Here is a 14,534-nt window from a genome sequence, read left to right on the forward strand (position 1 = left end):
CTAGAGGGGCCTCATCGAGCTCACCCTCGTCTGGCAACGCGGCTTCGAGATTCTTCGCGTATGATTAGGCGACATCCGATTGCTTCAGTTGCTCTAGGTTGTACCGTGGCGGTCGCCGGTACCGTACATTGTTGATGACGGAGAGTTTTGGGCGCAGTTTGACCATCACCAGATAGTGGTCGGAGTCGATGTTGGCGCTACGATAGGTCCTGACATCGATAATGTCGGAGAAGTGCCGTCCGTCAATCAGAACGTGGTCGATTTGAGATTCCGTCTGCTGTGGTGATCTCCAGGTGTAAAAATAAGGAGGGCTGTGTAGGAAGAAGGTGCTACGTATGGCCATATTTTTGGAGGTGGCGAAATCAATGAGTCGTAGGCCGTTTTCGTTTGTCTGCTGGTGGGCGCTGAAGTTACCAATCGTCGGTCTGAATTTCTCATCCTGGCCTACCTGAGCGTTTAAATTACCTATGATGATCTTGACGTCGTGGCTTGGGCAGCGATCGTACTCGCGTTCGAGCTGCGCGTAAAATGCGTCCTTGTCATCATCGGTACTTTCACAGTGTGGGCTGTGCACGTTTATTATGCTGAAGTTGAAGAATCGGCCCTTGATCCTCAACCTGCACATTCTTTCGTCGATCGGCCACCAACCGATCACGCGCCTCTGCATATCACCCATCACGATGAAAGCTGTTCTCAGCTCGCATGTGCTGTCGCAGCTCTAGTAGATGGTATAATTACCTCTAAACGTTCGCACCATTGATCCTATCCAACACACCTCCTGCAGCGATACGATGCCGAGCCTGCGGTCCTTCAGTAGATCGGCGAGTATGCGGGTGCTCCCAATGAAGTTGAGAGATCGGCTGTTCCACGTAATGAGTTTCCAATCGCAAGTCCTTTTTGTTCGCTGGGGTCGTTGCCATTGGTCTTGGTTCGTATTATTCTGTTGCTGATTTTCCGATACAATGGGTTTTTACGGCTGGCTCGTAGGGCATGACACCAATCCCCTACTTTCCGGAGGACCATAGTTTACAGTTGAGCTTACAGTTCTTCCCTGGCACTCGGATGTTGATCAGTCACCCCTAACATGGGGATCAGACGCTGTTGTGAGCCGCTTCTCCTGGAGAACAGATGCTCAGTTTCGCAGAAGCAAACCCCCTGAGGTTGCTCGTAGTTTCCGGCCGGTACCACGAGGAGGTAGGGATAGGAGTTGCTGGGCAGAAGCTAGTGGATCACAATGGGATCTGTATTGCGCAGCATATCCAGCCTTTACCGTGCCAGAGATTCGCTCAGTGTTCTAAAAAATCAGAATGATTTCACGTTGCTCTGAAACTTGAGAAAGTTTTCCGACTGGACTGTGAATCCGGATCATCAGTAACCTCATATATACATCATAGAACTTTATCTCAAATATCCTGCAACGATTTCTCCAAAGGATTATTGTTTAGGCTCTCCAAGAACCATTCCAGGTGTTTTTGAGTATCTAATGCTGGGGTTTCTGTTATAAACCCCAGTATTCCAGGGGATTATTTTGAATAATCTTCAAAATTCTCCTTGAAGATCTTCTGAAACTACTTTTAAGATTTCCTCCTGTAGGATTTCTTTTGATTATCTTTTTGAATTCGTAAAAATGTGTTTTGTTTGACATTCGTCGTGGAATTTCATACGTAGTCCTTTGGGATTAATCTTATTAATTTACTTGAATTCTTCCAGAGGTACTTCTACGTTTCTTCAATCAGTACCTAAAGATTCCTCCAATAGTGTTTCTGAAACTCCTCCAGGTTATTCTGTACAAGTTGGTTTAGGTATCTTTTGAAATTTATTTAATAGCTTATTTCTTTGATAAATCCCTTTTGAGATTTATCAATCGGCTTGTTCTGAAATTCCCACTTTATTTTCTTCCTAAAATCCTTACGTTGTTATTACAGCAGTTTTATCAGGAGTACAACCCAGGATTCTTCCATTATTTTTTTTTATGAGATTCTTGCATAAATTGCTTTTTTATTTGGTAGATGAGACTTCAATGGGTTTCCAGTTAGTCTAGCGATTAAGGAAGAAGATGTGACTTCAATGTTATCTCTAAGGATTGCTTCAGATGTTCATTTGAAGTTCGTCGAGGTGTTTACTCTATAATTCTTCTTCCACGCATACTTCTGAGATTTCTCTTGGTTATCTCGTAAGATATTTGATTTCTTTGGAATTCCTTCAGGATTTACTGTAAGTTTTCGTCCAGGTTATTCCATAAGATTATATTTTGGTATTTATTTAAAAAAATCTTTTGAGGTCTACGCAGAAAATCCTCTCTAAACCCTTCCAGGTTAATTTACCAGAAATACCTCCGAGGAACCTCCAGGAGTTCTCTTGATATTTATATCGAAAGTTTCATCAGGAATTATTCTATAAATTCCTTAGACAATTTCTCTAGAAATTCCTTTGTAGATTAAATTAGTAGCATCTTCCCAGATGAAAAAGTTGATGGATTTTTCTATGTGATCTTTCGAATTTCTTCCAAAACTACTTCAAGATTCCTCAAGGGATTCCTACATTTGAGGTTCCTGTGGGAGATTTTCCTGGAATTAATTGTTGACTTCGTTCTTGAAATCCTACACTGCCGTTGTACGCATAATTTTTCCATGTTTTATGGAAACCCCATGTTACATCGGACAATTGGTCGGCGTTAAGTCAGACCGGACCATCTGTTTTTTTTTTTCAATGATTTCGATAAAATGTCCTGCAAGCACTTGAAATTTCGAATCTTCCCGAGCAGAATGGAATTACAACAGCATAAGAAAATGTGTTATTTCTGCAAAATAACTGAGTAATGAAATAAGTTATTTTCATGTTATTAACATAACAAATTATGTTATAAACTTGGCTGGCATAAGCGGCAAAATAACAAAAATCATAACAAAAAAATGTTCCTGGAAGACAAATTTAATAACATGTTTTGTTAGTTCGATAACAACATAATAACAATGAATTTGGGAAATATTTCAATAACAAATGTTGTTATTTTAAAGTTATTGATAACAATCCGAAAGCAAAATTTGTTATGATATCAAACTAATAACGAAGTAAGTAATAATGCTAGGGTCTTGTACCCTAGGTGTGCAATAATTGGCGATTTGCCCTACAATTACAAAATAAAAAAGGTCGGTTCAGTGGTTAAAATTTTACAATTATTTGAAAATTTAAAGAATTGGATTTTTTTTTACTATCCTTTAAAATAATCCTAGACCTAAAGCCTGGAACACATAGCGTTCGTTCCATCGAGGTCTGCGTTTTTTTTTGCAGTTTTCTCATGTAAAATCTGTCAAACTACTGTCAGTCACGCACACGCAAATGTATGCATTGTGTGGGGCACTTAATCCTAATGACGAAATAAAAAAAAATAAATATGAGTCTAAGTATTTGTAATGAACTACAATCCAGTGAAACAAAATTATGAGGACAACTATAACGAATTTCTAAGGAATAGCTACGAATATACGTAGCTTAATACTAAGAAAGGAACATACAACGGGTCATAATCATTGAAGTGTTTGTAAAATATTAAACTGAAAAGCTCGTTCAGTCCCAATTAGAGGAACTAATAAGATCATACACACGGTATGCTGTAAACAATGTGTTGTAAACAAAATCTCGAATGATGTACTTTCAATTTCAAAAGTTGTTATTATTGTGCTGTTTATTGAATATTTGTACACTCTCAATAGTATAATAATAACTAAATTTGTTCCATAACGAAACATATGATTAAAATATTTTTTATGGGTGTATATCAATAGCTTGATCATAACAAAATGAGATTGTCGAACAAAACATGTTATGGAAAACTGATACCTTGATAAGTTAATAATAACAAAACAAGATATAAAAACAGATTATATGATTCGATAGTTATTAGTTTGATATTCCCCTCTGCTCGGGTTTGACAATATTTTCAGAAATACTATTATTCTTCTATGTAATGATTTATCTGCATCAAAATACCGTCGAAAAGTTCAGGTTTAACGAATTCCTCAGCTTATCTCTACCTGCCCTAAAAATAGCGTAGTCCACTCTGACTGAACGCCGACCAATTATTGTACGTAGAAAGGCAGTGTTGACTACGCCTCTGGCATAGGAGCGCACCTCCATCCAGCTTCGCTAATCCTTACGAACATCAGAAAACGCAGGTATAGTACGCCACCTTCTTCTCCGAGGACGTTGGTCGAACGTCACAAACTGACACGCTACACGCTATGTCCAAAGGGAAGTATTATGAAAAATGAATGTACCTCACAATTTTTTCGCTAGAAGCGTATTTTTGGACCTCTAGATTCAGAATATGTGTGAATTAAAACCATCCATCTTGGGTTTTTTTTTTCATACATTTTTATATGGGATGAAATTCACCTTAAAATGGTTGTTTGCGACATTTGTATGGGAAAATATTTGTACACGCTAAAGCCACTCAGCATCTAGAATGTGTAAGCCCTACTCATAAGTGCATAATTTCCAGGCCACACAAAAATGTGTAACAGTTACACATTCTCAAAAACAGCTCGTACACTCGTCTAGATGCGAAATGTTGATTTTTTTTTGTTTTCCAAGGTCACTAGTAAACCTAGCTAGATTGTTGTACAAATTGTTTTGCGAATTTAACGATTTTGCGGACACAGGAGCTGATTTTGTAAATGTGCAAGGGTTACACATTTTTGGTGTAGTCTGGAAATTATGCTTTTTAGTGCTGAGCGGCGTTAGCGTGTATGCTAGATCCAGTATATTTCAATAGACAGAAATGATTCATAGTGAAAACTGACAACATCAGTGTCCACGTGCTCCTAAACTTAACCCTGAAATTACGATTTAGTTCAATTATTACTACAAAATTCGATCATAATCAGTGCATAAAACTCTGGTAATATTTTTTGAACTAATTCTATGCTGAAAATCAATTATTATATTAATATACTCCCCTGCAGTGATCGCATTAAGTTTTGTGCAAAAATTTTAACCTACACCTAGAACCTATATGCAAAGGTAAATCTTATGAGCTAAAATATCGTTAACATACTTAAACCTAGAATGTTTTAGTACGGTCGAGTGTCAAGTACGGTGAATTGTAATTCCTCAGCTGAGAACTAAGATCAGGTCGCGACTGCATCGCATGACCTTTGCAGACTGAGCTCCGCAGGTATTGCACAACGAGACAAAACGTAATTCAAAATGAGCAAAATCCCACTTATGTATATTAACACTTAGTGATGAAAACATACGGAACTGGAATGCAAACATGTAAATTAACACATACAGGGGGTGGCCAAAATGATTGGGATAGGCAACTTTTTTTCTCTCACTAAAAAGTTCTACATGCTGTAACTTAGAGTGCATCAAAAATTCTCAAGTTTTGATTGTTTGTCCACCTATTGGGCATCATTGGTATAAATTTTAGCTCGATTGGGTAATCTTCCGCGAAGCTAGAACCGTTTTGTGAAAACCGTAGGTGTGAAAAAATTACATTTTTTTCGAGAAAGATCCTAAAAGTGTCAATCCATCATAACTTATTTCAATTTTTGAAAAGTACCTATGTTTTGAAGAATTTTCAAGCATCAATATATTGTTGATAAACGTTCAAAATTTCATTCAATTTGGTTCACTGCTCTCCAAGATATGACAGCTCAAAAATTAGTTATCTAAAAGATTGTCTTGTACCGACTTTTTCGAACCCTCTAAGCAGAATACCCACTTCGAATGAGTGTAATCAGTTTCGTACCAAACCAGTTTCGTACGAAACTGATGACACTCATTTAAAAAATAGTGTTTTACGAGAGCTTCGCGAAAAATTAACCAATCAAGCCCAAGTTTGTACCAATGATGCACATATAATAGGTTGACAAACAGTCAAAATTTGAGAATTTTCGATGCACTCTATGAAAAGTTACAGCATGTTGAACTATTTAGTAAGTAGATGCTATCGACTGCTTCGAATTCACAGGGGATTTTTCGGCTTTCAGTCTGTTAAGCGATTGAAACGAAAATATCTTTCTTACGCCCGACGTTTCAATGGGCTATGCCATCTTTTTCAAGGGTTCTGTAAAGGTCAATTGGCTTAGTTACATGAAGATACAAGAACATACAAAAAACTACAGTCTTACAAGAATATTTTTCGTTTTTCGTCTGGAGGTTCAATCTTTGCGTGAAAACTTGTCAACATAATCTGGTTCATCAATTTCCTAAAATATCACAATCAAAATCACGATTTAACAATTTGAACTACATAAAACAGACAAAAACAGTTACTAACTATTGGATTTACTACACAAAACGGGAAGAAAACTGGACACTGGACTACACTATCTTTCTTCGTCGTAAAACTATGTACATTTAAACGGTCATTTTGTAGTCATTCTATGAAAGTTATGGAGGAAATTAATTGTTGTATGCAAGTTATGTCAAATAAGCTATTGTGTGTCATTGTCATTCAGGTTTGTCTGGTTATCTATTGTCTGTGTATCTGTGCGGTTTGTTTTGGTTTTGAGTGTGTGTAAAATTCCTGCATAAATATTACTAAGACCGTCGCAATCGCTTCGTTTGTTTACCGTCTCGTCCGTGTTTACGATGTGGCAAACCTCCAAGATAGGGAGAGCAGAGTACCGTCGGTGACTGTATGGCAAAGTAGAATTACAACAGCTATGAACTCGGCCGCCTAAAAGAGAGAACGGCTCTCTTGCTGCATTCGGCCGACAACAACCATCGCTTTGCCATAGATAGAACAGAGATACTCGACAGTCACTCTGCTCTCCCTATCTTGGAGGTTTGCCACATCGTAAACACGGACGAGACGGTAAACAAACGAAGCGATTGCGACGGTCTTAGTAATATTTATGCAGGAATTTTACACACACTCAAAACCAAAACAAACCGCACAGATACACAGACAATAGATAACCAACCAGACAAACCTGAATGACAATGACACACAATAGCTTATTTGACATAACTTGCATACAACAATTAATTTCCTCCATAACTTTCATAGAATGACTACAAAATGACCGTTTAAATGTACATAGTTTTACGACGAAGAAAGATAGTGTAGTCCAGTGTCCAGTTTTCTTCCCGTTTCGTGTAGTAAATCCAATAGTTAGTAACTGTTTTTGTCTGTTTTATGTAGTTCAAATTGTTAAATCGTGATTTTGATTGTGATATTTTAGGAAATTGATGAACCAGATTATGTTGACAAGTTTTCACGCAAAGATTGAACCTCCAGACGAAAAACGAAAAATATTCTTGTAAGACTGTAGTTTTTTGTATGTTCTTGTATCTTCATGTAACTAAGCCAATTGACCTTTACAGAACCCTTGAATAAGATGGCATAGCCCATTGAAACGTCGGGCGTTAAAAAGATATTTTCGTTTCAATCGCTTAACAGACTAAAAGCCGAAAAATCCCCTGTTGAACTATTTAGTGAGAGAAAAAAATGCCTATCCCAAACATTTTGGCCATCCCCTAAATATCTATGTAAAACCATTCGCAGGAATATATTAATATCCACATTGAAACGTAAATCCTACGCATCTGGTTGTTTGTGGTATTACTATACCGAAAATCATCTCCGTGCCATCGTTTGTTGGCAAATTCCCAACAGGCAGTAAATGATCTTCAACTGGATTTCCCTCCAGAATTGTATTTGTCATTTCTCCAAGATTTTCTACAGGGATCCAAGAGTTCTTTGTAGGATTTTTTTCGAAGTTCGCTATGGAAGCCCTCCAGGAGTAGGAATTTCTTATAGAGGGAAATTAAGCCACTGCGTCCAATAAACTGCACTTTTGTGGCATGAATGGGGATCTTACAGGATTCCTAGGAATCCTCCAGAAGTTCATTGGAAAAAGTTCTCCTGAAGTTCTTTTTTGGGATTTATTCAGGAATGCCTTCTGAAGTCCCTTATGAGAACCTACCAGCAGCTTATTTTACGGTGTTCTGCTGAAGATCCTTGTGTGGACCCTCTAAATGATCATTCTTGGAAATCATTTTCTTGCAGTTTCTTCTGCAAACCATCTTTGAATTCCTTTAGGGAATCCTACACGAGTTCCCAGAGACATCATCAGCAAGAGTTCTTGGAGCTATTACAAACTATGCTCCAGTAGGAATCCACAAGACAAGCTACTAAAGTAGGAATCCGAAAAAAATCATGGATGATGTTCGTGGAGGAGTAACCAAACTGAGTTTCGGAAGGATTCCCAGGTGACATTTCTGGATACCATCGACATATGAAAAAGAAAACCTTCCTGCAGGAATTGCTCCACGATTGTAGCAAAACTTGTATGAGTATACATAGACTAACGCTCATACTCTAATGAGAGCATAGGTTCCTGATAATAGTTGCTAACCACAGCACTGCTCAACTTGCTCAATTCGACAATACGCAAAGATTAAAGCTGGAAATTACCAAGCTCAGTAGATTACTCAAAAACTGCTTTTCCGTTCCAGAGTGAGGATAACTTCTAATTAGGCCGAATGTATCGCGGTAAACCTGCGGCGACTCACTCAATGCATGTCGGTCAGTATGTGCTGAATACGTAATCATAGTATCGAATTCGTCCAATCTTCCTTGCACCGCTGCGCTGTCCTCAATTCCCCAAAATCATACCGAATCCGAACAAGTTGTACACGAAAATCATGTACGAATTGCTGCTGCTGCTGTTGCGGCCGCAACCATCCTCTTTTCTGGCTAGGCGTCCAGATGATGGTAGCTATAGGTTTAATTTCCGTCTCCACGGGTGCACGGAATGATTGATGGAAATGGTCAATTCCGGCGGCATGATTGATTCAATCATCTCGTCTCGTTCTGCTGAACGAATGTCGGCAACGGTGGCGGCGTCGACGTCGTCGTCGTTGTCGCCGACGACGACGGACAAGCTACCTTTCTGACATTATGGACCAGAAATAATTCACTTTTGTCTTGTGTTCTCATTTCACCTGGTTCTGGGTTCTGCAAATCGGCACGTGTTGTTCTTCTCCGGACCGGGGGGTGACCGATGATGACAGATAGAGGGAAAGAATGCGGAAAAAAGGGGACAAACAATATCGAGTTCCAATCTCGATTATCTTGAATTTTACCCACATTTTTTGTAAATTTTGACTGAAAGCTTCCTGAGTCAAAACTTCGAATGTTTATACACTATCTCAAACTCTAAGAAACTCACACTCTATAAAACTCGACGTCATCGGAAGACTTTGTAGAATCAATTCCAATGAATTCTAAACACAATCATTGTTGAAAAATTTTGACTCTCATTCAATCCAATCTGTCCCATTATGATCCACTCATGACAAACCGTCCTCAAGTTTCACAGGAAAATCCTAGTCCCGGAGCGTTGACCCACCGCATTCGTTTGGCATCCATCCGTCCATTCCAAGAACTCCGGGAACTGCCTTCACTCTCCGAAAGAGCGAGCGGAGCGACAATGATTGAACGATTCGGGACCGGAGTTTTTATAGGCTTACGAACGCTATGTGCTGTGTAGTAGCTACAGGCTACAAGTTGTATGGTTTTTCGCTCTAATCCGGTTTTCCGTTTTCTCTTTTTTTTTCGATTTCTCAGAACTGGGCCAATACTGTGCGGCGTTGGAGGATTGTCGACAATATGCCTACATGTGCGACAGCAAAAAGCAGAGCTGTGATTGCGCCGAGGGCTACCAACCGGACGAGGAAAAGAAGACCTGCGTTGGAGGTGCGTATGTAGTAAATTAAGAACTTTGCGGGGAAGTTGAACATGGGCGTGTTTGAATTGATCTGTAGTTGGTTTGCATTGGAAACATTTTAAGTTTTATTATGGCTGAAATTCATAGTTGTGTAAGAATTCTTCTTGTAAATTTATAAAAAAAAAACCGGGATTACCTCCAGGAATACCACCCAACATTCCTTTGTTTTTTTTTGAAGATATCCCTTTCGTGACGAACCAGCACAATCGTGCTGTTTTACGGCATTGGTTTTACACATTTTTTTCAATTGTTTTTTCCTCAAAATATGTGATGTAAATAATTTTTATGATCGTGTCATTACTCTAACTGGTATTTCTGAGCCTCAGCTTTGATTGGAATTGTTTATAAAAAAAACGCCACGATAAGTTAAACAAAAAGTAAACAATCACCCTAGAAGTTGAAAAAAAATTATCTGTCGTATTTTTTATAAATATTTGTTTAATCCAGGTATGCAGAGATAAAAATCGATAGAAAAAGAGTAGTTCTGCAAAACGGCGAAGAAAAAGTGATGCTTTGTTGAAAAGCACAAGATTTCTGGGTAGTCAAAGTGGGACCAGCACAATTGTGCTGTTCCGTCTCCAAGGCGGTCCAAGTTCCATCGGTAATTGCCTATTCTTAGGCGTTTTATGGTATAGAAAATTGATTTTAATTATTACATCACTACAAAGTGTTAGTTTGTAAATACTTAGACGTATAATTTCAACTCAAGCAACACGATATCAGCTTGTACGATTTTTTTAAGGAACTTCGAATACTTGGGTGAAAAATATTACTCCATATTATCGAAAACATGAATTAGATTGGAACAGGGATTTGCTGTTCTTATTATCTTCTTTTATTCACTTCTATGATTTAAATACCCTGTCAAGCGGATCTCGTGTTCCTAGATTTAAAATTATACGTCTAAATTTCTACAAACTAACACTTTGCAGTGATTTAATAATTACAATAAATCTTCTGTACCAAAAAACGCCTAAAAGTAGGCAATTTTTAGAAATTACTTAGAGAACATCGACCGGCTAGAGGACGGACCAGCACAATTGTGGTGGTCCTAATTTGACCCCAAAAAGTGCATAGGTGGATAAAGTAGCCGAAGTAAAGAAAGTTTTATTCTAGAGGACGTTAAGTTTATAAGAGAAAATTTGAGATAATCATACTTTTATGCTCCGTCACGAAAGGGATATATCAAAAAATTTGTGTAATGTTTTGAACAATTTAATCAAGGATTCCTCTTGAAAGCCATCTTTCAAAACGCATCCATTTCCATGAAAATTTCTCCTGTGATTGCTCCAGAGATTCTTTCTACGGTAATTTCTCAAAAAAAATCTCCAAAGATTTATCTTGAAACTTATCTACGGGTTTTCTCAGGGCTTTGTTTCGAAATTTCTTCAAACAGTTATAAAGAAATTTCTCCTGGAAAACTTTCACAATTTTTCATGACATTTGCTTTGGGTTTTTTTCTCTGAAAACTCGGCTAGAAGTTTCTCCAAAAGTTCACCAAGGGGTTCTCCGTGAATTCCTCCAAACGTTTCTTCAAAACATGCAATTCTGGGAGAAAAAAGTATTAAAATTCGGAGATTCTTGCAGATATTTTCAATGATTTTCCTATATGAAAAAATGTTCCAGATTTTTAAAAGAAATTGAAGCATGAATTTCTCCAGAGAGTCCTTCATGTATTACTCAACTTACTTGGGGCTTTCATCGGGATTAATTTGTAAATTCCTCTAGAAAATTCTCAAGGGAGTCTTCTGTAAGCACCTTCAGGTATTCCTCAGGTGTTGCTTTAGATTTATTAGCTTCCTTCAGGAATCTTTCAGAATTATGTTTTTTTTTTTTTAAGATTGTTTTAATTCCTACAGAAATTACTACTTAATTCATTCCTTAACATTTTTTCAAGGAGGGTTCTCCGGTTCTTCCAGATTTCTTTGAAAATTCAGTTTTTTTTTTCTATTTCTTGAGTTGTTCTCTAAAGAATTTCACCATGATTTTTCTTACCACAGGATATTCTTCAAAAATTCCTTCAGGTAGTAGTTCAGGGGTTTTCGTGTACATATTTTTTAACAAAAAATCCTTTAGAGGCGTTTCCAGGAGTCCTTCCAAAGATTCCCTTTAGAAAATCCTCCAGGGATCACTGAAAAGTTCATTGAGGAAAAAAAGAAGAAGTCTACCAAAACCTTTGTCTGCCTTTTCTGCAGGATTTTTGCAGGAATCCCTTTAGAAGCATTCTTTCCTAGGAATAACTTGTAGAATTTTTTATAAGTCTCCCATGAATTATCAAAATAAAGATGGTATCTTAAGGTGTTTCTTCAGGTTTTCTCCTAGGCAATGTCCAAAGCGTCCATCCATGAATTACTCAAAAGATAACTTCAGAAATTGCTTCAGGATATTTTTGTCCAGGAATACCTCCGGAAGTTTCAAGAATTTCTTCTAGGAATTTCTAAAGGTATCTCCAAAAGTTTTTTGAAGGATTTCTTAAGACAATCATCCAGAGATTTCATAGAATTTCTTTCAGGGATTCCCAAGAGGGATTCCAAGAGAACTCTTTAGTTATGTTTGTGCATTTTCTGCAAATACTTCTGAAAAATCCTTGGAGGAATATCTGAACAAATTATGCAGGGATCTCTAAAGACACCCCAGGAGATATTTCGGATGAAATCGCAATTTCCGAAGCGGTCCCAGGAAGAACTTTTAAAGAAATCGCTTGCTAAATTTCCGTTTCTCCAGGAAATTACGAAAAAGTTTCTGGAGAGTAAAATATCTTCCTACAGGAATTTAAGATGGAATCCGAGCTAGAAGTTTTGAAAGAAACGTCCATGTGGTAATTTTCAATGGAGTCCCTTGAGTTATTACCGAACAAATCTCTTTTAGACTTCCTGAAAACATATCTGAACAAATTTCTAAAGGAATATCTGAAACCATAGGAAGAATGTATTAATAAATCTAAGACAGAGTTTAAAAAAAAAACCCGAAATTCTGAAGAAATCTCTGGAAAATATCTGAAGATGAAATAATTCTTGGAGGACTTCCAGTAGGAACCCATAAAAATCTAGGAATTCTTTATGATTTTTTTTGAGAAATTCGTGAGGGAATATCTGAAATAGTTAAGGAATCCATGCAATATTTTGGTAGAAAGCCGTCGAAGATTTCTTTGGACAAATATATGGACGAATATCACGAGGAATTTCCAGAGAAAATTCTAAAAGTAAAAGTTTCTGTAGGATTCTGCGGATTATAGCCAAAGAAATCCTTTGAAAATATTGGAGGAACTTTTGATTTCCCTAAAGAATCGTTGAAAACATTTATGAATGAATGACTTCCTGACAGAATTCTCGTACGGATTCCTGAAAAAAATTATGGAACTTGAGAAATTTTGAGGAAATTTCTGAAGAATCCTCTTACCAAAACTCTGAAGGAAATTCTCGACGAAACTCTGAAGGGATCCATGGAATATGTTCCTGGCAACTTCTAAAAAAAATCCGCGAAAGATTTTCCGAAAGGAATTCCGGGAGGGTTTTCTAATGAAATCAGAAGGAATCCAAGGAAGGTTATATGCAAAAATTGCTAAATTTGTTTCTGGGATAATCTCTAGAAAACTTTGGAGAAAATTAAAAAGGAAACTAGTCATTTTTTAAAGAAATTATAGGTGGAACTATTGAAGGATTTCTTGGAGAAATCTCCGTAGGCATTCATGGCAGAAATTCCTGGAAGATTTTCTGAAGAGGTTTTGACGAATTTCTGAAGGTATCCATGGGAAACTAAATAATTTCTTGGAGAAATTTCTCGAGTGAATCTTTGAATGATTTTGAAAGACCCCGTAGAGGAATTTTTGGTAAATTGGACGAGGAATTCAATACTGCAAAAAGGGAAATTCCTGAAGGGGTTGTTTCCTGAAACTCCTCCAGTGGTTTATACTTGAATTAGCTACTGAAATTCCTGTTATTTTTTTTTTCAGGAATGATCCTCAGGATTCCCTCATAAATTTCTAAGATGTTTAGATCTTTTCAGCTTTAGCCTCACGGTGCACTTTTTGGAAACAGATTGCTTCACGGTGCGACTGATGTTTATGGCTTTGGTAGGCTTTTTTTTTCAAAACCATTACTGGATTTTAGAATAGATCGATTGTATATTCCATATAAGGTCCTTGAACGATTATTTTTTTGAAAACTTTGACACACTATTGAAAAAAATGTTTGATAGTATGCCCCCAAAATCTTATGGGCTGCGAATGTGGAGATCTGAAGAAAGAAACATCCCATAAATATAATTGTAGAGAGATTACTGGTAACTTGCAAGATCAATATCTTGTTGCACATATGTTGTCAAAGGCTTATGTTATCCCTGGGGATTTTTTATTATCGTACAAATTAGGCCGAAGGGACTCAGATTTTCATGAAACTTTTTTCACAGACAGGGCTCATGGATATATGAACAAAAGAAAATGAGAAATATTAAGGGTTGCCTATTTTCCCGGAAAACTTAGGTGGATTTTTTTGTTTTCCCCTGACACTACTTACTTTGAAAAATCCAAATTCAAGAACAAAGCATCGTAGAAACAAAGATGTGTTTAGAAAATGAAAGCAAATTTTCTCAGAAATCAAAAAAAAATATGAAGTGGGAAAAGTTTTCCACAAAATTTTCGACAGTTGAGAAACTTTCAAAAAAATACTTTTGAGAAGGTTATTTTATAAGCTTTTATGGCTGAAATTTTTGGAATGCACTTATCTTTCGTTTTCGAGCTATAGCCAATTTTGTTGAAATATGTCCAAATGTGTCATATAAGCCTTTTCT

General features: G+C 37.2%; 1 protein-coding gene across 1 annotated transcript in view; it reads left to right on the top strand.

Annotated features, from left to right (window-relative positions):
- Positions 1 to 14,534, top strand: part of LOC109398362 (uncharacterized) — a 46,567-nt gene that overhangs the window by 16,570 nt on the left and 15,463 nt on the right. Inside the window, exon 2 of the mRNA XM_019670710.3 lies at positions 9,587 to 9,715. Coding sequence (XP_019526255.3) covers positions 9,587 to 9,715 — 129 coding nt within the window. The remainder of the gene's footprint in view (positions 1 to 9,586; positions 9,716 to 14,534) is intronic.

The sequence above is a fragment of the Aedes albopictus genome, chromosome 1 (genome assembly GCF_035046485.1).
Source record: "Aedes albopictus strain Foshan chromosome 1, AalbF5, whole genome shotgun sequence".
NCBI lineage: Eukaryota > Metazoa > Arthropoda > Insecta > Diptera > Culicidae > Aedes > Aedes albopictus.